Genomic DNA, 24,163 nt, shown 5'->3' with positions numbered 1-24,163 from the left:
CCCCTTGCAAATGCATTCACAATGTTCATTTGGGCCTCTGCACTACAAGGTACGGTAAATTTACCAAGGATGTTTTGAAAAGGGCGAATGGCACGAGGATATCAGTACGCAGCAAGCGCAGATGACATCCAAAAACCTTTTTTTTTCTTCCTGCTCTGAGCTTTGTACTTAGCTTACTACACCTGTTCCTCCCTTGCCCAGAGTATGAACATGAGTTACCAAAAAGAAAAAGAAGTTTCTACCCACAACTCTTTTGGTTTTACTAGCAGGTTTTATCACAGTCCATCAGTGGCTCTTAGTCCTTTGAGGGATTGGTTCCTTTGTTCTGACAACTTGGTTGAGAGCATCATTCAGCTTGGCAATGAAAAGGTTCGGCTGGCAACCATAGCAAGTGCCTCACATCAATCATTATGCAGCCTTTTCCCCTCCCTGTTGTTGTCAGCTGGCCTTTTTAAAGATACCATAATCATTATCAAATGTGTGCAATATCACAATTTGGAACAAGTTCTGAATTGTGACTACGAATACCAGTTTCTGACCAGATGTTTTGGCGTCACGCAAGCGCCACCCCACCAACAGCGATGTGTGTTATTGTGACCGTGCACTTCGAATGGGCCCGCTGTGACACTGAATCAGTGTTGATAGAGGATACTACCAAAGGTAGGCAGGAATGACTAGGCATATGACAAAAAATAATAAATAACAATGAAGGATGCAACATGTTAAATCATTATGGTGTAAACTATGAGCTTTGCCAAAGTTGCACGTTCCACTCATTCAGTATCAGTGCTGCCCAAGAGAAAGCTACTGAAATAAAACTATTCTGCAAAAGTAAATAACATGCCAATGTTGACATCTAACAAGTCAGCAACGGCAACTCTCCACTACAGCAGACTGAAGGGATTATTACATGCCGTGCGACCGTAGAGCGCCTGCTATTGTGGCAAACAGGTCTTTCCCATTACTGTACTAGTTAAAGACTAAAAATTATGAGGTGCTGAACTATTATTACGCAATGAAAATGCATTAGCATTACTTTGGCACATTTGCCGCATACTAACGGGGCCACAAATTTCCAGGACGCATCATCAGGAATCGAAGCCAATAGCTCAGTTGTTAGCTGGTATCTGAAGAGCTGACTTAACAGTCTGAAAGACTCTCATGTGACATCCGTTAAGGAAATCAGGAGATAGCCAGAGTATGTGGTGCTTGTACACCAAATTTTCCTTTTTTGTGTCCTGGAAACTTTTGTCCCTAAGGTACACATCTTTGTGCTGTATTTTTGTCAACCTATTCTGAGCAATTTTAATTTTTGCCCAGTCATTCCAAGCAATACATCATTTTCAAGGAAATCTTTTTCGGCAATAAATATTTCGCTATCAAACACATACCTGCCAACCTTGCAAGACTAACATTAGGAGATTTTTTTTCTTAAGTTTCAATGTGCAATCAAACTTAACAGGCAGGGTCCAATCCCCTTTGAACACATTTTATCAGTACAGGGATAGAAGCAGGTCTAGCTTTTTGGAGCAATTTATGGGCTGTTTCGGTGCATTTTGGAGCAGGCTGATAGCGTTAAATGCTGCTACACATATTTTTCTGTTCACAGCTACAGTAAGTTCTACTTAATTCGGCCTCAAATATAAAAAATAGATTTTTTCAAATTAACCAAAAGTTCTAGCTTTTGAATACAATCAAAACAACTGCCAAGAACGGTTTGCAGACAGTAAATTTATCTGATGAACACCTGCATGGCAGCTGTCTGCATATGAGATGAAACTCTAGTTAAAACAAGTTTTTCCTAGTTTTGTAAAGTGCTTTGCTTTTCGCTAATTTTCAGGAAGGTTAAAGGATTGCTCCAAAATCGTAGCCTCCCTACCCTTTCACAGGGCTACTCAGTGGTTGCCCCTGTGGTTGATGGCCCTGTCCTAAGCGGCCACCTTGCGTTTTGAGGATGCTTCACCGCAGAGGCATTGCAGTGAACCACGCAGTGCGGTGAAACCATGCGACTATATACCTAGAAGCATAACATGGATACATGTGCGGAACATATGTGCATACATTAGAACACACGTGATGCCATCAATAAAAAAAAATAAAAAAAAATAAAAAAAAAGCCCCAAGCAGCGTCTGACGCGCATGCCCAATCGTAGCCGCGGGATGGCATGAAGTAAAAGCGAATCCAAAACTATCCGACTGAGCTTTATTTTGGAAATGGCAAACTTCAGATTGTCGTCAGTGTGCACAATCTGCGCGGGAACAACTATCCCATGCAATCCAGGTTCGGGGAGGCTATATCGGTGATCGCTGGCAGAGCATGTCGTGCTTCAACGTGCCCCCAGCCACCTCTGTGCTTCCAAGCTAACACAGGCAAAGAGCAGCGATCGGCCATTGCGACACCATTCACAATGGCACGACGCAGCTAATCCCACTCACTTTTCACATGTCTGCCCTTTAAATGGGCAGTTCATGACAGAAAAATAGACAAATGACAGCTACTGCAAACAGCAGCGGAATCGATTAGCTGCTATTAATTTCAATTCAGAAAGGCTCGTGCCAAAAGCATTTTGTGAAAGCCGCAGCGATAACAGTTTTATGACAAACATCGCAAGTGAACTAAACCATCGTGGATGGAGATGCAGCTGTGTGCTCTTGTAGCAAGCGCCTAGTGTTCCACAACCGACAATAATACTCAGGTAAATTTGCTGCTGTATACTTTGATGGTCAATTACTGCGTAAATTGCTTTTTAGGCGCAGCTTGGTGCAACAAATCAGATTGGCGCAGAATGGTGCAGCACTTCCACCTCTGCAGTAGCTTCAAAAATCCGTAGTAGTGGTGTTGCTCAATGCACAGTACAGATTGGCGGCCCTTTAGCGGCAGGTGTTTCAGGGTTGTGTTGCTCATTCATGACCAGAATTCAGTTCTAGTTTCAAATCACTTCTCTTGCCATGACAAGCTCATGTCACATTAACATATTGTGCCAAATGCAAGACGTTTGTCTTTTCTCAATGTAACAAAGCACAGAAATTTAGAAGTATACATGATTTTACAAAGGGGTGAAAGGTGCTGCCACATTGGAGAGCTGGGCTATTCTCATAGCACAGGAAAGTGTTGACGACTTCCCCCTTAACAACCCAGTCAAACCAGTTTCTCCGAGGGTCGTAAAACTGTCTGTAAGATGGCAAAAACATCAGCAAAAAATTCTAGAGGGCATTTTGGACCACTGACCACTAAAGTGCGCGGTGGATCGTAGCCTCCCTACTACGGCACATTTATCTCCCTCTCTTCTTTCACTCCCACCTTCCTTTAATGGCGTAGTATATGTGTCCGCGGATAATTGTGACAAATGCTGCACCTCTTCTATCCTGTAAATAAATTTTAAATGCCGCTGACGCCTCCTAGACATCTGGGTCTGCTTCTGTTTGCTGTATGGTGCAGTGTTTGAGGAAGCGGCAAATTAAAGGCACCACACTGATGCCTGGATCGGACGGCCGGCGGGGTCAGCTTCGTATATGCATGAATCGCCTTATGACATCATGACCTGTCATTATGGTACATCATGTGCCCCTTGTCGAATACAACCAGCATTTCATTGAAGGCATCATCAAAGTTCACCGGCATTCTATAATTCGTTTACATGAGAGGAAAGGTGCAGTATCTATCACTCGCGGAATCCCGCTATCACCCTCACGGTAGACAAGGGGAATTATGAAGAGCGTTTCACGATCAGAGGCGTGGCGCAGTTGGTAAAGCGCTCGGCTGGGGACCCAAGGGATGGGGGCTCGACTCCCGGTGGAGACAAGGTTTATTAACTTATTTTTAACTTTCGAAAGCGCAAAACCTTTGCTGACAAAAATGAGGCTTAAAGGCTTTCACCTTAATATTTCTTCTTGGGCTCTGATAGTGGCTCAAACACACGAGAGCTTTTAACTTTACACTGTGCACAGGACAGGCAGCCTAGCCAACCCTAAACATACAAAGCAAACATGAAATGCAAAGAATCACAGTAACTTTGGCTGCTTATCTGATAACGCTTGTTGTGTGGCCGCTGATGGTCATGCTAGCAATTATGATGCAGTTGCAGATTCCCTGATGCCAGTCCCACAAAAAATATTCTTGCGTGGGCAGAGGCAACTTATCGGGACGTAATGGTCAGTGGTTGTACAAATGGAAAATTCAACAAATAGGGAGGAGGAGGATGAGGAGGAAAGGCAGACAAACTGATTAGGTGGGCAAACACTAATGGAACTAGGCATGTCTTGTGAATTTTACTTAAATTTTACCAAGAACTAAAATTCAGAAGAAGCCATACTCAGTGTGTTGACCTCACTGGCAAGATGCAACCCATTCACACCACAAAAGCCTCTCCACGGTTAAGGATAATACGGTATACTACAAATATTCTCTGCTCCCTTTAGGCTGACGAGAAAGGCATGGAAAAGTGGCATCAATATTGCACGCTATCTTGATACAGAAGTGGGTATGGGACTGGGCTGCCACATATTTTACATTGCTCTGTCCTCTATGTTCTTGCAATTACCCAGTTAAGCCCGCACAAATACATCCCATCTGACGATGCCACTTTAGCATTTAGTATATTTTTTAAAGTTACCTGAACAATGAATGAGCGCCACCAGTTGATAAGTGCTCATGTCCTGCCTTCTGCACATCCCTATACTCGTCACCATTGACAGTGCTGACAACTAATAATGCAACTCGTGGCAAAAATGGGCACAGAAATTGTTTATGAACAGCGGGCAAAAGAAGCTGTAGTCCAACAATCAAATACCAGCATGTTTTGCAGTTCAACCTAATTGATATCCTACTGCCTCCTAAACTCCTATTAGACACCTCACTGCTCCCACATAAAAAAAAACACTACTTGCAGCATATCTAATTATGGTAAAAAGCTACTAAGAGCTGCTCTGCTAACTAGATAACAGTAGTCTTTTGCTCAAACAAGCAATGGGGAAAAAAAAGCTGCGTGTGCTAAAATTATTCCCCTTCAAAACGCTTCTCGAGAGGCCAGGTGCACCGAAATAGTTGAAAAGATTTCTAAACTACGACCAGGAGTAAAACGGTGACAAGAACTAGCCATGCATATGCATAACATAGCATATTGTCACAGCATGGTTGTTGCAAGACTGTGGCCGCACCAAGCACTGTCAGCATCTCAGTGAATTCTTTGCATCAAGCTTAACTGCTGCAAATTGCAGGCCCACTGCCCCATCACTGACATTACCAAGCTAGTATGAAATCAAAGCATTCTCAAAAATGTTTTCCAACATCACATACACATGCTTCTGTGCATGATCAGCACTGTACTGAATAACTTTACACTGTAGTAAAATCGCTTCTCGACCTTCTGGCTAAGATCAAGTGTACACTGTAGTAAAGTCTACTACACTGCATTGTATTGCTGTGGCACCGTATTTTGTACCCTCCCCAATGCACAAGACCCTCAATAATGATGATTCTCATTTCAGTGAGGTCAAAGTGGCCCACACCCAATATTTAACGACCCACTAAGGATAACTGCATCAAATTCTCTACATTAGTACACAAATCCATGATTTTTTTATTTATTATACATTTCCCCCACCCCCTCCATGCAAACTCCCGACATCATAAATAGAAAGGACTCCATGATGACCATTGTCTAATGCAGTGCAGCCATAGTCTCCGGAAATCCACGCATAAAAAGTGCCTTGATGTCAGCACACTGCATTTAAGGGGTTGGGATTCTAAGGAAATATGCACATTTTCTTCCTTAATTGTTTTTCTAGCCGATAAATGTAGTCTATTTGAATCTCACAAGCGACACAGGAACTTACGAGACACAGCACTCAGAATCCAATATTTGGGAAACCCATTCTGACATCTGCCAACAGGTCACAAAGCTCCGGAAAAGTGCTGCCTGCTTTAAGAAAGGCACTGCTATCGAAGCATACAGCCAACATTACATGTTGTGCCTTATACACATCATTTTGTGCTTCCTCTTCCTGTGTGGAAGCCGCTTCGCTACCTTCTCCTTCCCCCTCCTCAGCTGCACTTCCCCCACACTGAACTGCCAGGGTATTCATGACAGAAACAGCCTCCTCCTGTCTAGCCTTGCTTATTTAAACAGACAAAATCGATCTCACAAGCGACACAGGAACTTACGAGACACAGCACTCAGAATCTAATATTTGGGAAACCCATTCTGACATCTGCCAACAGGTCACAAAGCTCCGGAAAAGTGCTGCCTGCTTTAAGAAAGGCACTGCTATCGAAGCATGCAGCCAACATTACACGTTGTGCTTTATACACATCATTTTGTGCTTCCTCTTCCTGTGTGGAAGCCGCTTCGCTACCTTCTCCTTCCCCCTCCTCAGCTGCACTTCCCCCACACTGAACTGCCAGGGTATTCATGACAGAAACAGCCTCCTCCTGTCTAGCCTTGCTTATTTAAACAGACAAAATCGAGTCAACGTGCAACAGCCACCTTCAGCCCTGATTTAACAAATACAAAGATTGTTTCCCGAATGCATCTCAGATCCGCAATACCTTCTGTAGTTCAGAAGTTCCATGAAATTCGAGCCCAGCTTGGCCAGGACATGCAAATTCCCTTGCACCAGATTTGTCTGAGGGCATCTGCACAAAACTGCAGCCGTTTCTTTGGTGGTGTCCAGATGCTCACCACATCACCATACATCATGGTGGCAGCTGCTCAGGCTGCGTCGTGCCAAAGAAAAAAAAAAAAAAAAAAGCGCATTTTCCATCACTGCCCCTAAAGGCCAGTGCGAAAATAATTTCCCTACTCATATTCCTCAAAAAGCACACAATGGACAGTCAGATCCAGAGCTGCCACGGTCAACAATGAGTCTCACCGTCAACCCACAAGTCAGCGCGAATTCATCGGCACAACTGAAATCGACGGCGTCCCCCCTCAACTCGGGCTGAAGCGATGTCACGCGGAGGATTGAAGGATCGAACCAAAAATTCCCAAGCATTAAAATGACACTCCAGTGTCTGCTGCGTCCTGCCAATCGTTGGAAATGTACTGACGCTACTAGGACGCAGATTTAAGAAAAGCGGCCCGTTAAGTTCACCGTCCGAAACAGAGAAGCGCGGGAACCAACCACCGAGGCACGCGTGTAGCGTGAGATGTCTGACGCCTAGAGCGCTTGACATTGCAGATGATCGCACAAGTCCGGCTGATTACAGCATGAATTCACGTCACCATGCAGTGTCCACGGTGAAACGCCGTCCGACACGGAGCAATCGCGCCGTTCGAGTAGCGCCGCGATCCGTAGTACTCGCTTGGCTCCGAGGCAGTCGCGGCGCTCCGACACAACGCACAACAGAGATTGCGGTGCGCAAGGCAGTGGCCAGCCGCACAGCGGCACCCGACGCTCCAAGCTGTCAAGGAGCTCGCGCACGAGTTATCCGTAACGAACGCGCAGATCGTGGGGATACACACGCCCGAATGTCCAACACTCATTTTTGGCGCCTGTGGGCAGCGGCGCAGTAGACCGAGAACGCGCGGGCGAAATTTCTACCGCGTCTCTACGATCGCACGTGCCCCTCTGAACGTTCCTACCCGCGTCGCCCCGATCTCCATTGTGCGGGCGCGCAACGCTTCACGTGCTAGGCCTAATGTCCCGCAAAAACCCGATCGCAGGGTCAGAATCGGTGGATGCGTAACGCCAGACAATGCCCACAGCAGCGGTTGTCGTCGCAATACCGGAGCCGCCACGACCGCGATGTTTCCGCCACACGCCGGTCCAATTTCTGGCCGATACGAAACAATCACGCTTGCCCGTGACCTAATGAAAAAAATGCTACCCGCTAGCACGCGGTTAAGCCTAACAAAAGCCTGCGCGCCGCCCGATTGGCCGATGCCCCAGCGAGCCGTTTGTATCGGCGGCCGCGATTTGCCGTTTCAAGAGGGCTCCTACGTAAAGCGCGCGCCCATTGGCTGCGTACTTGTGCGCCTGCTGCTAGGCCTACTTCGTCCTTTTGTTTGGGGCTGGCAAACCCCCTTCGCGTGGAAAACGCGGTCGCGACGCTGCTTTTCGCCCGGCAAAAACACGTTCCGGAGGCGCGATCGGCCGCGCGCTGCATTGGCATGCGCTCTAGAGTGCGTGCAACACTCGGACACAGCCGGCATTTATCAAATTGCACCAAAAGTGATAGCAGAGACTCATAAAGAATGGCGGGAAAGGTTGGCAGCTTTTGAATTGCAGCCGTCGCGAAGCGCAGAAAAATAATTTCAAGGCTCCTAAACCTACATCAAAGCGATCAAACGGCGAAAAGCGGGCGGCAAACATCGCGGAGTGGATAAGGGAAAGTTTTACTCACCCATTTATCTTCTTGGTTGGGATTTTTACACGATAAATTCCCCTTGTATTTCGATCAAAGCGTCGCCGCACTACATCTAATCTATTGTGTACACTCTCCCTACCAGACGTTTGCGTCACTGCTGTAGCAGTGCCGCTGCTGGCGCTACCTAGCGGCACGTTTTCACCGAGTGGTGGAGGTGGAGTGGCGTCGTTTTCGACGCAAGTTTCGCACGCGTTTTGCCGGCGTACTTACCTGCGTTGTATTTGTGCACGCTGGAAATATTGGACAGCGCAACGACAAAGTGCCTGACGCCTGTGCGACGTTCCTCACGGAGAACGCTGTGTGGCAGGGAAAATAAGTTGTGTTATTGGTGTTACACGCACGGACTGACAGTATAGCGCGCACAAAGTGGTTTCAGGCCTTGCGCAAGTACTAACTCAGCTACCGGCTAGCGATCCCAGAACGCTGCGGCAATGTTTTGGGTGCAAAGAATACGTTCCTAAGCGTAAGTAATTCACCAACTGCACCTTACATATGCTCAATAGGCAGTCAATGTGAGTATTCTGTACTATAAAGGGTGTGTTCACGGATAAATTTCGTACAAGCGATTCTCGTTTGTTGGCACTGAGCGTATCTGGTTGCATTGTGCAATTAAATTCACGATTTCAAGCATACTTTTAGCCCGTCCAGCAATGTCACTTGCCCGCCAGATGCTATTCATGCGGTGCAATAGCTAAAGCAAAAGCGGTAACGTCTCTTGATGCATTCAGCTGTCAGTCTCTGTGTAGACCGCTTCTTGCATCAGTCGATTCATGATTCTGGAGCTTCTGCATGGAAAGGGTGCGTGCAGTAACATTCGGCAAAGGAAGAGGGGGGTGGGGGAGTACGTAACTTTAAATCACTTAGTGCTGTCAGCTCGGTGTTTACTCTCCGCCAACTGATGGAGGTTGCCGTGAACTTTGCTTTGGCGCGGTATTAGCGAATTTGTGATCGCTGGGACACTCTCGTGGCAGTAGCGACGTTTCGTGTCGACGAGCGGCCACGCAGTGTGTGGCAAGCGCTCGAGAAAGTTGTTTCGTTGCGATACGAACTCGCCACGTGCTAATCCTGTCAGCTAGCCCACTTTCCGGAATGCGCCAGTTGCAAATATTGTGAAAAAATTCCTGGGTGAGTCACGAACAGTTTTTTTTTTTTTTTTTTGCTACAAACGAGGGAATAAGAAAGGTGCATTCTGTATGAGTTCAAGCACACTCGTGCCATCACTTGCGAATACGTGTTAAATGATCTTTCCAAGCGTCTAAATAATTTCTAACTGGACAAGTTTTGGCTAGCTATATGGTGGCTTGTTTGGAGCAGAAGAGCCAGTGAGCAGTTAGCTTGTCTTGTGTTCCCTTTCTATTTTGTGGGGCGTTCGATGCCTAACAAAAGGTGCCGTGGTTGCTCAGGATTGCTGATGCCCCACTTATTTTTCCCTGTTGCTGTAAATATATGTTTGTGCAAAGAGCCAAGTTTGCTGCAGAGTGCTCTGAAAGTTCTTGTGACATGTCCAGTCGATTCCATCGGTGCCTCAAAACATGCTTTTTGTCCTAAGCCTGTGGAGTGAAATATTTTTTGTTCATTTATGGTGGTGTGCTCTCATTCTTTCTCAGGAAATGTTTAAAAAGCCAGGTGACCAGCCCAAGACAGCAGATGGCAAGGACCAGTCCCAGCAGAGCTTGGTTGCCCCTGGCAACCCATTTGCCATAACTGCAACCACAGCACCAGCACCTACCTTCTCCTTTGGCACGTCGGGTGGTACCAGTGGCACCTTTGGTGGACCTGCAACGTCGTTTGCCCAGAGTGCATTTGGCAATGCCAGCAAGCTGAGCTTTGGTTCGAAGTGGGAGTGCCCGACTAAAACAGCACCTATCTTTGACTTTAGAACCAGCAGCAGCTCTGGCGTCAGCCACAGTGGCTCTGGATTGCAGGCCACCCTCTGCTCTGGAAAGGGCGACCAGCCAGCTTTTTCCTCCATTGGGGCCAGGTCAGAGCCCCAGCCCCAGACTATCCATCAAGGAGACAAGCAGGAGCAGGAAACTGGCCTTGTGACATGCAGTACTGAGGTACCTGCATTTGGACTAGCTCAGAGGGCACCTGCCAGCACTCTGTTTGCTGGTAGACAGGCAGGGTCAGCTCTAGGTGTTGGAGTAGAACAGCACCAAGTGGCTTTTGCAAGTAAGGCAGATCCCGGACCTTTTCTTCCACACCATCAGAATCAAGCATTCAAGCTGTTTTCATCGAGCACCACTGAAAAACAGCAGCTGTTTGGAAATGTTGTCCAGTCATCAGCTTTGTCAGACCCGCAGTCCCACCAGGCACAACCAGTGCCAGCATCGTTTGCTAGCATTGCGATGTCCCAGCCTATTCTGCATTTCAGCAGCCCAAGCTCAGTTCCACAGAGTGCAGCACCTGAAAACGTGGCTGTGTTCGGCCAGAGGACCACATTTGGAAATCAGCCCAGCACAGCCAACCAGCTGTCACACTCGGCTAGCCTCTTTAGTAAGGGGCAGGGTGCCACAGAGAAGATGGGGGACAAGCCTGCTGTGGCTCCTCGATTTTCCAGTGGGCAGCTTTCTGGTCAGGACCAGGCAGACGTACAGCCAACCCTTGCATTCAGCTTTGCTCCTTCTGCGTCGCAGCAAGCACCTTTCACGCCCACCATGTTTTCCAACATTCAGAAGGTGTCGACAGCCAGCTCTGCAGGCACCGTAAGCCCTTTAGCACCATCCAAAATCATTACAAGCCAGCAGCAGCCGCAGTTGATGCCAGCAAAGAGTGTTTCATTCAGTACAGCATTTGGAGCAACAAAGACATCGACAGTAGCAGGCTTTTTTGGCAGCACTTTTGACAATCAGGCGACCGAAATTTCTACAATGACCACCGCTCAGTCGAGTTTCTCCGGGCCGTGCCAGCTAAAGCAGCATGTTTCCCACTCCATCTTTGGAAACTCTCCACTGGCCGCCGAGAGCCCAAGTGAACTGATTAAGAGTGCTGCACCCCTCAGGCCGGGTGGCTTCGTCTTTGACCTCTCACGAGTAAAGGAGCCTGTCTCAGACTCTGCCAAGGGTGCTGGCTCCTTCTCCTTCGTTGCACAGACTGTGCAGGATGACAAAGAGCTCCCCACGGTTGGGCAGCCAGAGGAAAAGAAACAATTGCAGCAGCTTGACCCTGCTGCTGCTGGTGGGCTGGTGCAGGTGTCATCAGGTGAGCCAGGTACCCCTACCGCCAAGTCCACGTCTCGGGCAGGGAGTGACTCAAAGCGGGAGGGACGAAAGCTTTCTTCAAATGGCAGTACAGGCACCAGGGTGAGTCCAAAGTACTAGGTTCTGCCTGTCTGCTTGCTCGGAATAACAGCAGCTCGGGAGGCAGTGATGCCCACCCCAGAGCATAAGTAATAGCCTTCTAATAATAACTGTCTTCTTCTTCTAGCAAGTGCACTGTCAAGCAGAGGGAGTAAAATGTAGGATGCTGAAAGACAGTGTTAAAGATGATGTAATAACAAGCCTCGGAGCAAGAGAGCGCTCTGCATATTTATAGCAACTTATGGGCAGACTTAGACATATGTTGCTATAAAAACAGTATGTGGGCCAAAATCGGTGATCATGAATTGTCAAGCACAGGACGAAGGCCTTTCGTTTCTTCTTGAACGTACTTAGGCACTTTACTTCTCTTGTGACGTTTTCTACTGCCTATCTGTGCATCGTGTTGTCCTGAACGAAAAGATCAGTTGCTTATGTGTACTTATTGTCCCTAGTGCTGCTTTTGTTCTTATGTAGATGTTTAGCAATCAGAGAGAGAGATAGAAAGAGAGAGAAGGCAGAGAGGTTAACCAGGAAAGCTTCCGGTTTGCTACCCTGCACTGGGGAAGGGGAATGAGGAGTTTAAAGGAGAAAGATAGAAGAGAATGATAGGAAAGGTAAGGCGGCGATGTATTTGTTTGTATTAATGCGATGGCATTAGAAGCACCATAAAAAAAACACTGCAATTGTCAGATAATTCTCAGGACTGGAACTGACCATTATATATTTCGATGTTATTGCATCAGTATTGCCACCTTCAGATACCTCCAACAAGATGTCTGGTTGTATGCAGGCTGACGTGTAGGGGTCCGCAAACATGAAAGAAAGACACGAAATCCGATGCAATAGCTTCTAATGCTATCACATTGCCAACACATAATGTGGCTATGTGTCCCTTTGTATTTTTCTATTGTCTCTGAGTACTGGTCTTTTTTATTCGTGCATGGATTGTTGTTGGTAAGCGGCAGGGTGCCAGTCGTGTGCTTGGAAGGCAGATGTTGGGCTAGTTGGTGAAGGTTCATAATGAAAAACGGTGCACACTAGGACACCAGACAGGGAACAAGAAGGAAAGAGCACTTGCTCACAACTAAGGAAACGAACAGAGTAGCCATTATTATGTGTGATCGGCAAGCCAACTGTCATAGTAATTGGACATGAGCATCACCCCTCTTTCTTTGTGTTTGAAACACGGTGCAAGATATATAGGTGGGGACACAGCGGGCCGCGCTGGTTCCAGATAAAGTCCCCTAGTTCGTCTAAGCCGTAGAGATGGCAGTTCATTCAGCGGCCTGTCACGTAGTGGGCGGCAATGCTTTCCTAGGAGAATACATGCTTTTTGAGGGCCATTTTGTCGTAAACTGTAGCCGATGATGAGAGACAAATATTTTTGCCACACTGTTTTTGTCTAGGTTCATTATTAAGCACAGTTTTGTGAATCTGCGGCTTCGTGCATGTTAAATAAAAGCGCAGAAAGTGAAGATTTTTTCGCGCGAAATTTGAACCTCCTGCACGAATAAGTGGCGGCACTTTGACAACAAAGCATTAACTATTGGTCGTTTCATTTGTTCTTTGATTTTGCTTCTTTGGTTCGCGCATCATTGTGCCCGCTCATCTTTTCGCCCTCTCCACACGCACTCGTTCGACCCTTAGTTTTCTCCTTACTTTATTCCTTTCTTAAATTAGAGGTCCTTAACTGCATTCTGCTAGCTCCCACTGAACACCCCCTCCCCTCATTTTCTCTAAACCATTACTTCTCTTTCTTTTCTCTCTTTCTTTTATCCTAAGGGTACAGGTTACAGTAAAGAGGCAAAGAAAATTGCACAACAATGGAGAAAGAACACCAAGCATAACTTATACAAGGCAAAACAATAGAGATAAGATTATGGTTATTTTTTCTTGAATCTACATTAGAGATTGACGAACAATAATATGATGGGGTGCGCCAAAGCAGCATATAAGTCAGTTGATGAACACAGATTACTCAGCTCGGTAAGGAACGTGTTGAGCTGGATATGATTATTGATGCTGCTCGTTAAAAATGTAGGCAAGAAATTCCATGCAATGGTGCACTGAGACTTTTCGGGGTTATGACGATAAGAAATGAAGGGTGGTGTGCGCGTACGGACCATGCCCAGGGACTAGTTCATTGAAACCTATTTTAGAGCGTAAATATTTCATTACCTAACTAGTTCCTCACTTGATCGCCGTCGGCGTAGGCCGAGATGCGTGCGCCGACGGCTTGTTATGTTAACGGAAGCACCAGTAGCCCGCCCGATGAACTTGGCAGCATGCCAAATCACTTCGTCCTTGCCTGCATGTCTAAAACCCGGAGAAGATGTGCAAAAGGGGCACGGCGGGCACAAATGCTTACGCGTTTTGGGGATCGTACAGAAAGCCTTAAATCACGGCAGCATTTGTTTCAATTTTCGTGCACGTGAATCGTCCGTACTTTTGTTCGCTTGCTTATCCCATTCGTCCATTCAGTCGTTTGTATGTTAGCGATTTGTTTAATATATAAGCAGTATGAAACGCTGTTGGATTTCCTTCGTTAAGTGGTTAAGAATACCCTACAAAATTATATTTTTCTCCCAGTCACACGAGGGATTCCCTTTCCCCGACTTATTTACGCTATCTAAAGTGAGAAAACTGTGCTTCGATTTAAATTACGTCAATAGTATTGACAAGCCAATAAATTATTCTGGGCTTCGCTTCTGCAGTGATGCAATGGGCACGGCTTAAGAATAAAGTGCTACGCTGATGCTCCTGGCATCGATGGAGAAGCAGTTCGGGCCACGCGAACGGCTCGCGCAGGAGATACGCGCCTTGCGAAATCAGCTGGTTGCCATCGCAACGGCGATGGCAACCAGCTGATGTATATGTTTTTTCTTCTGCCGAAGATTTACCGCTACATTGGCGCTGACGCTGTGATCAGCGGCCCGGTTCGGAGGAGCGCAGCTGGTACTTTATCTGGAAACTTGTGTTCAGTACCTTGCTCATGCTGTGTCCCCACCTAAATACTCTTACACCGTGGTTTTAAACCAGGTGACAGCGACCCCCCAGGAGATCAGCAAGCTCACCATCGTGATGTGCAACAAGCTGCCTCCCGAGTTGAACGACCGGGAGGTGCTGTTGGAGCACTTTGGCCAGTTTGGCCGCGTGGAGCGCATCACCTGCAACCTCAAGCGCAAGTGCGCCACCATCCGGTTCAGTGACCACGTGAGTTGGGAAAGGGGCCTACTACGCACTGTACTGAATCACACGCAGAGTGCAGTAGCTAGTATGTTGCTGTCGCACCGCCTGCAGGATGATACTCACTTCTAAACCACACAAGCAGATTACTCATGTTCAGCTATATTTGGGTACAAGGCAAGAAGAAAAAAATGGCAAATGCCCCTCAATGGGCACTCTTCAGCCAATGATGTTGACCGGTTTTCATATCTGATGGTCACTTGAGGGTGAATCTCCTTTTTTTTGTGTGACACCCTGCATTATAACGCTAGCCAGCCTAAGGGGATTATTCGTGTCATTATGGCAGTCTGTCAGTCGCTGCAGTTGGCTGTGCAGGGGTGGCTGAGGAGAAGCCTCTTTTTTTTTTTGAGCTCCGAGTTTGCTATTGCGGGGTTCTACTGTATATTTTTTTATCTGCATTGCTTGCTTCTCATGCTTTGAGCATGATTGCTCTTAATTTTGTCTCGTGCTTACACCCTGTTATTCTAAGTAATGCCTTTAAGCAAATTTTGAACAAAGTGGAATGGGGCAGGGGCACATTTCCATTGTTTAGAAGTTTGCTGTCATATAGACTGTGTCACTGGCAGTTTGACTAATATGCTTGCTTTGCAAAGCTTACTTAAAGGAACAATAGGCACCAAATTTTGGTTGCAGTTTTTGTTAACGATTTACTTACCATGCCCATGAACAGCAAATGCCTTGGTTATGGTACACAACATGCACAACATACGCTTATAATTAGAAACAGAATTTGAATTTGAATTCACCTAAAGTGAGTGCAAAAATGTTAACATTTTCACGAGCTTGGTTAGCTAAGCTGTTATACAACAATTATACTCGTATGACTGAGTTAGTCCAACAAACTATTTTTACAGAAAAAACATGGTAATGAAGCTTTCTTGTTTTTGCATTTAAACATTGATGCCAGGATATGAGAGCAGTGTATTAGGACGCGTATGCATTTGTAAAAAAATATTAGGTCTCGTTTTTCTCTCCTAGCTGACAGATCTTCAAGGTTGCACATTTTAAGCATTCTTGTGTACCCGTAATAGATGCGTGAAACATTACTGTACATGGATCGCGAAATGGTTTTTACCTATGACTGCTAAATAATTCATAATTGAGGTTTTTTTTCTCACCTATTTCAGTTTCAACAGTCGAGCAATGGCTATGGCATCAGTGTTAATCATAGGTCGCCTGGCGGATGAGAAGCTGCAAAACAATTGCTGCTTCTTCACTCGTTGTAGCTCCTATTGGCAGGCTGGCTTTAGCATCGCAGGGAGTCAAAACAGGGAAGGAAAGACTATGTCACAGTTGTTTTATCCCTCACGTGGCCTACTCTTGAATTTGACATCATAGCCATGGCTGAGCTGTTGAAACCGAAACAGGTGTGTCACACGCTCAGTAATTACCTGAGGTCATCACTGAGGCATGACAAATGGGGGGGGGGGGGGGGTTGATTTGACGCCTGGCGTAGCCGGTAAGCCAACATACAGAATGAGACGAAGGCATGTGGGCTTGTGTAAACAACAAAACAGTGTTTATAAATTCGGAAAGAGAAATACACTACTTTTAGTGGAAATAAATTTACACTCTAAGAGACAACAACGCACAAGTGAAAGAAACATATTGAATTAAACACCCTGAGTTACATTAGTAAAACCTCGTTACAAGAGACACTCAAGGGACCCAAAAAAGATGTCTCTTGTAACCAAAAATTCTAAAAGCACTGTGTTGATCAGTTTACTGCACATCAGCATATATAAATGCATTTACACGCATTAACAGGAAATTGTTCAAGAAAGTTTAAAGAAGTTATTCATACAAGTATGTAATTTTGTGAGTGCAGAGTGTATTCCTTCCCAAATTCTGGAGGTAAAGCACTTCACTTTGCAAGCCATCCTGTTGCTCTAGTACCTTTGAAGCACTCTTACTTGCTTGTCACCCTCAGGTGCTGACACTTTACTCTCTATGGAAAAGTGTCAGCATCTGTCATCCTCTATGGCCCATGTGCCATTTACTTGCGCGAGAATTGCTCAGTCTGTAAGCTCTTTGAGAGCACACAAGATCCATATCTGCAAATATGAATTCCTCAAAAGATTCTGGTACCTCAGCAGTCTCTTGGATGCTCACCCAAGCTTCATCTTTAAAGAAGCTTGCCACAGTATTCATATATGGTGCCTCTTGCATCATGTCACCACATGAATTCCTCAAAAGATTCTGGTACCTCAGCAGTCTCTTGGGTGCTCGCCCAAGCTTCATCTTTAAAGAAGCTTGCCACAGTATTCATATATGGTCCCTCTTGCATCATGTCACCACATTTAAAGCCTGCTTGTCTGATGTGGTTTCTCACAGCTTCACTTCTCGGGCCATTCCAGACACCTGAAATCACCTGAACAGCAAACTTCGCATCAATTACTATTTGTACAGTCTTGCTGCCTGTCGAGCAACAGACGTTCTACAAACCTTGTTTTTGTACAGCAACTTGACTGAGTGCTTAATGTCTTTGTTTAATGGTAGAAGGTAGGGTGTGGAGTTTAGAGCGAAAAAAATAACTGGTGGCTTTGAGCACGAGAACTTTGGTTCTGCAAGAAGCATTGTCCGTAAAGAGAAATACATTAGGATTCTGAGCTTTCACCTTGTGATCAAATTTTAAACAGCGAGGAGTTAAAAATGCTGGATTTCATTCATCCATTTTGATTTGCTTCGTAGGTGACAGTAATGCGATGCCAGTGGCTGAAACAACGGGGTCGTTTGGCTTTCCAATCATTGGGAAGCACTCCTTCTCAGTTCCTGACATATACAACAAAAAGGATGCTGATAGGGAGCAGAATTTAGCTAAGGGAATCTGAAGTGCATCATGTACGAGTTGGTATGTTCCAGCTTCATTGCATGAGCACACCTGGGTTGTGTCCCTTCTAAATAGTGATTTTACTCCAGGGACCTGAAAAAAGTTGTCCTTAGTAACCAAGTGTCTCTTGTAACTATGTCTCTTGTATGCAATGTTGTTAACATGGCAGACATAGGAAAGCCAACCAAACAATTTTCAAGTGTCTCTTATAACCAAGTGTCTCTTGTAACGAGATTTAACTTGCATAGAATTAAACGCGTGTTGAAGGTGAAAATAGCAGTTCAGTTAAGAACCAGAGGGAGCATACAGTTGACCGGGGAGAGTGGTGGCAATCCATCACTGAGACAACGCAGGCAAGGTGGTCTTCAAAGGCAGTGATCCTTCCGGGGCAGCTTGCGGTTTTATGGATGCAGTGCGGTGCTGCCTCGGGACCCCAGGAGTACACAGCGGCTCGTGTTTTTCTGCAAGGAGGTGGACTGAAGTTAATGCCTTGTCAGTTCCTTTTTTATCACACAGGAGCTATGAAGGGACACTTGCAAACAGTGCCTTGTGCAGAGTGTTAGAGATCGTAAATAAAGTATGCACTAAGAGCGCGAAAAGTAGTTCACTCACAAAGGAAGGGTCACATAGATGCATCACACCTTGGCACTGTATGGCTGCCATATTTGGCTTGAAAAAAGTAACACACATCAATAACAGGCACGAATGCCACAACTTTGGACAGAGAAGAAAAGTTACAGATATAAAAAGGAGGCTCCAAGGAGGCTCCAGACTTTGGCTGTGGTAAGGGTGACATTGAGTGGGGAAAAAGTAGCAGATAAAACAAGCAGCACGTACACTCTTGATCAAGCATGGTGAGACCAAGGGAAGCAGTACCGCTCGAAGGCAACATGCATGCACAGACCCTTGCATGCTTGACTGACTGACACACATACAGGCTCCGTGAACATGTTTACAGAAACGAGAATGCAGCGGTTTTCTATACACTCAGCATAGGCAAATTAAAGGCTGCCACCAGTTCTATGACAAGATGAGAAAGCAAATCCAATTATAGATTACTTACTACTTGTAGGCAAATGCCAGATAATCATCCGTTGTTTTATAGTACTGGCTTATGCATCATTACAAAGTATAAAGCATACAACCTAAAATTAGGTTTCTATAATCTTTAATTGTTCCCAAAGTGTTCCTAAAGCTTATATCAGAGTTGCTTTTATTTAACACAGATGAGCACAAAAGAGCATTTCAGGTGCAAAAGTTGGCACAGTAGTCTGCAACTTAGCATGTCATGTACTTATGACATTGATAGATCATGAAGGAGAAATTTGAGGCATGCTGCTCAGGTGAGGAGCTCACACTGTCGCCTTTCCACGTTGGTCTGCACAATGCCATCTCCGCAGAAGAGTCTGTTGAGTAGCGCATTGATCAGCCCATCGGGATTCCTTGCTCATCACTGCCTCTGAATTGCAGCACTCTGCCGAGCTGGCTAAGAAGAGGGGAACTCGATTTTCACCCCGATATCCGCCTCTGGAGATCTTATGGTGCTCAAAGCGGAGGCGCTCTGATGAAGGTAATGTGCATCTCCAGATGTGGTGTTCTGATCTCAGCTTACTTACGTGAGGACTGGCCAGATGGCTATTTCAGAGCTTGTTTTCTATGCTCGACATCAGTCACCTTGTTGGCAAACAGTGAGATGTTTATTGGCACCCTTGGCTGTGTAAGCCATTTGGCACTATTAACTCTTTAACCACCAATTTATTTTCCGAAAAATGTACCCAAATCGCCAATTATTTTTTAAATGACCATAATTTTCTGCATGTAACTATGGTTCTGAAAATATATTACTTCGATGGTTTGTGGTTAAAATTAACACTAAAAGTTTAGAAAAGAACTGTTCACGAGGGTGGCTTTTTCACAGTGCATGTACATTGGGAAACGACTCTTTTGAGCCTTCAATTTAGGCGCCAAAGGCGTAGAATGCATTTTTTACGGTCGACTAACTCCCTCTAGTGTTCAAAATCACAACCAATGCAATTGACCACTGTAACTCGTCTTTCAAGATGGCAGCACCGCAATATCGGGCCGGATGAGTGTAACTCGTCATTGGCGATTTTGGTACGATCTGCCCTGACAAGTACAGCTCGGGGTTGGCGGTTAAAGTCTTAAAGGTGCTCACTTTGTTCTGAAACTGAAACAAGCCAGCTATTTTGCACCATTATCAGTGCTGTCACAAGCACAGCCCCATGGATGACTAAAGTTATCTGCATTTTGAAACACCTTGGTCCTGCTTTGTTGGCACAGGGGCTAGGACACTTGACCTGTGATCCCACGGATGCGGGTTTGATTTCGGCCGCGACAGCCGTTTTTTGATTGAGGTGAAAACGCAAGGTGCCGGTGCACCGTGTGATGTTGGTGCATGTTAAGAACCTCAAGGGGTCGAAATTATCCGGAGTCCACCAGTTCATCATCATTCATAACTTAAGTCACCTTAGGATGTTAAATCTAATAAAATGATAAAATGTTAAAAATTGAATCACCTTGCACAAACTTATCTCTCTCTCTTCTGTACAGATGATGGAAAATGGAGCCAAACAGTCAACAATGTTTTTTTTTTTTTTCTTCTTCCTCTCTTTCTTTCATTCAGATGTGTGTGGAAGAGCTTTTTTTTGAGCGAGTGCGTTTTGAGTCACAGTCACGTAGCACAATTATAAATTGCACATAAAGCTAGGCTCTATGCCAACTGGCCAATTCTGAGTTGTAGTAGCTGAGTTCATGGACACACCATTCAATTTTAGTTTTTGTTTGAATCGTTCTACCCAAACTGCAGAGTCTTATTGTCCCAAATTCAGCAGTGATCGTGCATAAGGCTTGATCAAGTAGGAGTGCTTGTATGAGCAAGTTAGCATTCCTTTATAGAGACTGAGTGTAGCACAGTGGACAAAGTCAGTTTGTTTCAAAATGTAATGACGACAACTTTGCTTTGACGTAGTGTGACAGTCTAAACATTGCCTCGAAACGACTAATTCAGGGACTCTTGCCATTCACCCACCATCAGCAAGCTGTGCAGGCCGGGAAGCATCTCAAACAAAGGCCCAATCTGAGGCCACATTTGATGACAACTCTACTCCTGAGTGCGGCTTGGCTGAGCTTCATACATTGGAGCAGACCTCAGAGGATGAGCAAGCACTGCCTGTGGCTGAGCAGCGGCCGGCGCGGCGTCTCCGCTCGCAGCTGGGCGCCAGGCGAGCCAGGACAGTGGCTGCAAGCAGCCGCCCTGCCAAGGGTGGTGGTGAGACAGCGGAAGAACTGGCGGCCAAAGCAGAAGCAGGTGAGTGTTCAGCCATCTGAGCAAACGAGACAGGGCCAGTGAGTGAGAAATGACCTTAAAGGGCCTGTCACACTTGCACGACATGAAGGAAAGAAGCCAACAGTCGGCGAGGCCAAGGAAAGCATTGGGGATTGTACTTTGTCTTTTTTTTTTTTTTCTTTCTTTTTTTGCTTCGGTAATTACATAAATTAGTAAGGTAATCTCTTTAGGGGAAAGATAAATAAAGACAAAGTAGAAGGAAAAGCAATGTGCCGATGGTGGGAATCGAACCTACGACCTCCGAATATCGCGTCCGGTGCTCTTCCAACTGAGCTACATCGGCCGCTGTCCCCCTTGCTACTTTCTTGGGTATTTATGTTGTCTGTATACGAACCTCGAGAGTGTTCACCAGCGCCACCCTCAACTATAGCGGTGGACGTGGAACGTCCTGTGTTACCGCCAGCGTCATGTAGAACGTGATTCAAGAGCGAGGGCGAAAGTTGTGCTAGAACCCTCTTACACTACCTATGGCCTCAAGACTGCCAGAATCGAGACCCCCGTAAGCTGCAAGCAGATAAATGAAGGGGAAATGAGGGCGCTGGTTGAAAATTTTCCACGGCGCGCTTTCACCTTCTATAGGTGCTATGTATTAGCTCCCGTTTATCGCGAAGCATTTTTCGGGCGTAATGCGGACAGCTCGAAATTTCGATCAGAAACAGAAAGACCGAAGGCAAAGGTCATTACCGAAAGGTGATAGGGGCTCCGAGCAAGCACTTTGTTCTTTTACTAAGTGCCGAATGCAGTCACGTTCAAAGAGCGAATACAAAACTTCCATAGGCACAGCCGTTTTTCACCTTGGGAGCAGTCACGTGAGCACCGATCGCACGCGGGGGCTGATGGTTCTTATTGGGTGTGGTTCGGTCAGCTGCCCTCCGCGCGTGCATACCGGCAAGAGTGATTGTGTGGTTCTGTTTCGTCGCGTCATGTGCACGAAGATTTTTGTTGTGTATGTGGTGTCCGCAACAAAGTTGAATGCAGCGGCGGCAACCAACGGCTTATTCATTTTATTTATTAACCTTAAAGGCCCTATTACATAAGGGGTGGGGTAGATAAACATCAAATGCTACACTTTTCACAGATGTTCACATGATATACACATTTCAATGTTGGCACTGAAGGATGATGGCAGCGGCGGAGTGGGATAGGTCGTTCCAGTCTGACGCGGCTCGTGGAAAAAAGGAAGAGGTTACGGTACGGGCACGTAGACGAGAGATTTGAAGTGGGTGGCCGGTGCGATGGGATATACGTGGCGGAGGTGTGCAGATGTATGGTTCTTGGCATAGTAAGCTGTAGTAGAATTTGTGGAAAAGAGATAGTGTGGTGGTGCGGCGACGGCAAGAAAGACTTCGTAAATTAGACTGCGATTTCAAGGATGATACACTGACTTCGTACGAGTACTGGGAGTGAATGAAATGGGCTGCGCAATTTTGGATGGCTTCAAGTGCAATTGATGAGGTATCTTTGACGGGGGCTCCAAATAGGGGACGCATATTCCAGTTTAGGTCTGACCAGTGTGTTGTTGGCGAGTAATCTTACATCTGTAGATGCATGATGTAAATGGCACTTGAGAAATCCGAGGGTTTTATTAGCAGAAGAAATTATGTTAGTAACGTGTTCGCGCCAAGATAAGTCATGGCTTAAAATGATACACAGGCATTTATATGAGTGGATGAGGTCTGTTGAAATATTAGCAAGCCTGTAAGCGAAAGGAAACTGTTTATGTTTACGGTGAAACGAAATGAGCTTGCATTTTTTTGGGGTTAAGGGTCATTAGCCAATCATCGCACCATTTTTCAAAGCGGTTAAGATCATCTTGAAGGGCATTTTGGTCAGAGATATTTTTTATTGAGCGGTAGATCACGCAGTCGTCAGCAAATAGACGGATATTACATGAGAGGAGCTCTGGTAAGTCATTTATATATATTAAGAAGAGGAAAGGGCCTAGGACAGAGCCCTGGGGTACGCCTGAGGTTACGGGGACGGAATTAGAAGACTGGTTATTGATAGAAACTGTCTAGGAGCGATACGAAAGGAATGCTTGGATCCATTTTAAGATGTTAGGGTGCAGGTTCAATTGTGGAAGTTTGAGCGGTAAGCGTCGATGGGAAACATTATCGATTGCTTTAGCAAAATCTGGGAATACGGTGTAAGTCTGAATATTCAAGTCAAGGTTTGCGTGTAGGTCATGAAGGAATACTGCGGGTTGTGTAATGCAGGAATAGGTTTTACGAAATCCAGGTTGCGCAGGGTGAAGGAAATTGTTAGTATCCAGAAACTGCATGATTTCAGAGTAGATAATATGCTCCATGATTTTGCATGGTACACTAGTGAGAGAGATAGGACGATAATTTAATGGTGAATCTTTGTTACCAGATTTCTATACTGGAACGACTTTTCCCTTCCTCCAATCATCTGGTATGGTGCCTGTGGAAAGTGACTGAGCAAACAGTAGTGATAAATATTCGGCAGAAACATGCTTGGCGTTCTTTAAAAGTTTAGAGTTTATTTCATCAGTGCCTGCTGATGACAAAAGTTTAATTTTATCTATTACACACAGTATTCCGTTACCAGAAATATTCGTGATAGGCATGGTGTGAGCAATGATAGTAGGTAGAGTGGGTAAGGGCAAATCAGGCTCGCTGGTGAAAACGGAAGAAAACGCACTTGAAAAGATGTTAGCACATTCAGTATCGCTAAATGGAGTCATTATTGAGTGTAATTGAACGCGTGTTACTAGGGTTTAAGATTTGCCAGAACTTTTATGGGGTAGCTTTAGGATTTTGGTCAAGTCATTATGATAGAAGGATCGCTTAGCGTTTTTTATTGCTGATAAGTACGAGTTTTCAACGGCATAATATTTATCTCATGAACAAGTACTAGAATTTTTTCTAGCTGCCTGGAAAAGGCGCTTGTTCTTGTTCTCAAGGTTTTTTAGGCATTTTGTGCACCACGGCTGGTTACGTATATCATGGAATGTAGTTTTTGGGATACATTTGTCTGCGAAGAAGTTAAGCTTTTGTCGGAATAATGGACCAGTTTTCCTGGAGAGATCG

The 24,163-nt window shown here is 45.6% G+C and overlaps 2 protein-coding genes across 6 annotated transcripts in view; one reads left to right on the top strand and one right to left on the bottom strand.

Moving 5' to 3' along the window:
• The window catches only part of LOC146209940 (uncharacterized), a 65,796-nt gene extending 57,310 nt beyond the window's left edge, over positions 1-8,486 (bottom strand). For 3 of the 5 annotated variants that reach the window (XM_084605364.1, XM_084605378.1, XM_084605371.1), the window contains exon 1: positions 8,345-8,475. In XM_084605364.1, coding sequence (XP_084461490.1) covers positions 8,345-8,348 — 4 coding nt within the window. In that variant the 5' untranslated portion in view covers positions 8,349-8,475. Of the gene's footprint in view, positions 1-8,344 lie in introns of all 5 variants that reach the window. The other 2 variants (XM_084605391.1, XM_084605385.1) reach the window with 2 other exon arrangements.
• Positions 8,487-8,496: 10 nt separating this feature from the next.
• The window catches only part of xmas (RRM_XMAS2 and SAC3_GANP domain-containing protein xmas), a gene marked incomplete in the record, with an annotated part of 165,655 nt that continues 149,988 nt past the window's right edge, over positions 8,497-24,163 (top strand). Inside the window, 5 exon segments of the mRNA XM_084605353.1 lie at positions 8,497-8,831; positions 9,976-11,670; positions 14,707-14,880; positions 19,214-19,313; positions 20,799-21,071. Of these exon segments, the coding sequence (XP_084461479.1) occupies positions 9,979-11,670; positions 14,707-14,880; positions 19,214-19,313; positions 20,799-21,071 (2,239 nt within the window).

Source organism: Amblyomma maculatum, chromosome 1 (assembly GCF_055883805.1).
Source record: "Amblyomma maculatum isolate TAMU_Amacu chromosome 1, ASM5588380v1, whole genome shotgun sequence".
Taxonomy (NCBI): domain Eukaryota; kingdom Metazoa; phylum Arthropoda; class Arachnida; order Ixodida; family Ixodidae; genus Amblyomma; species Amblyomma maculatum.
This window is presented reverse-complemented; position numbering and strand designations above follow the sequence as displayed.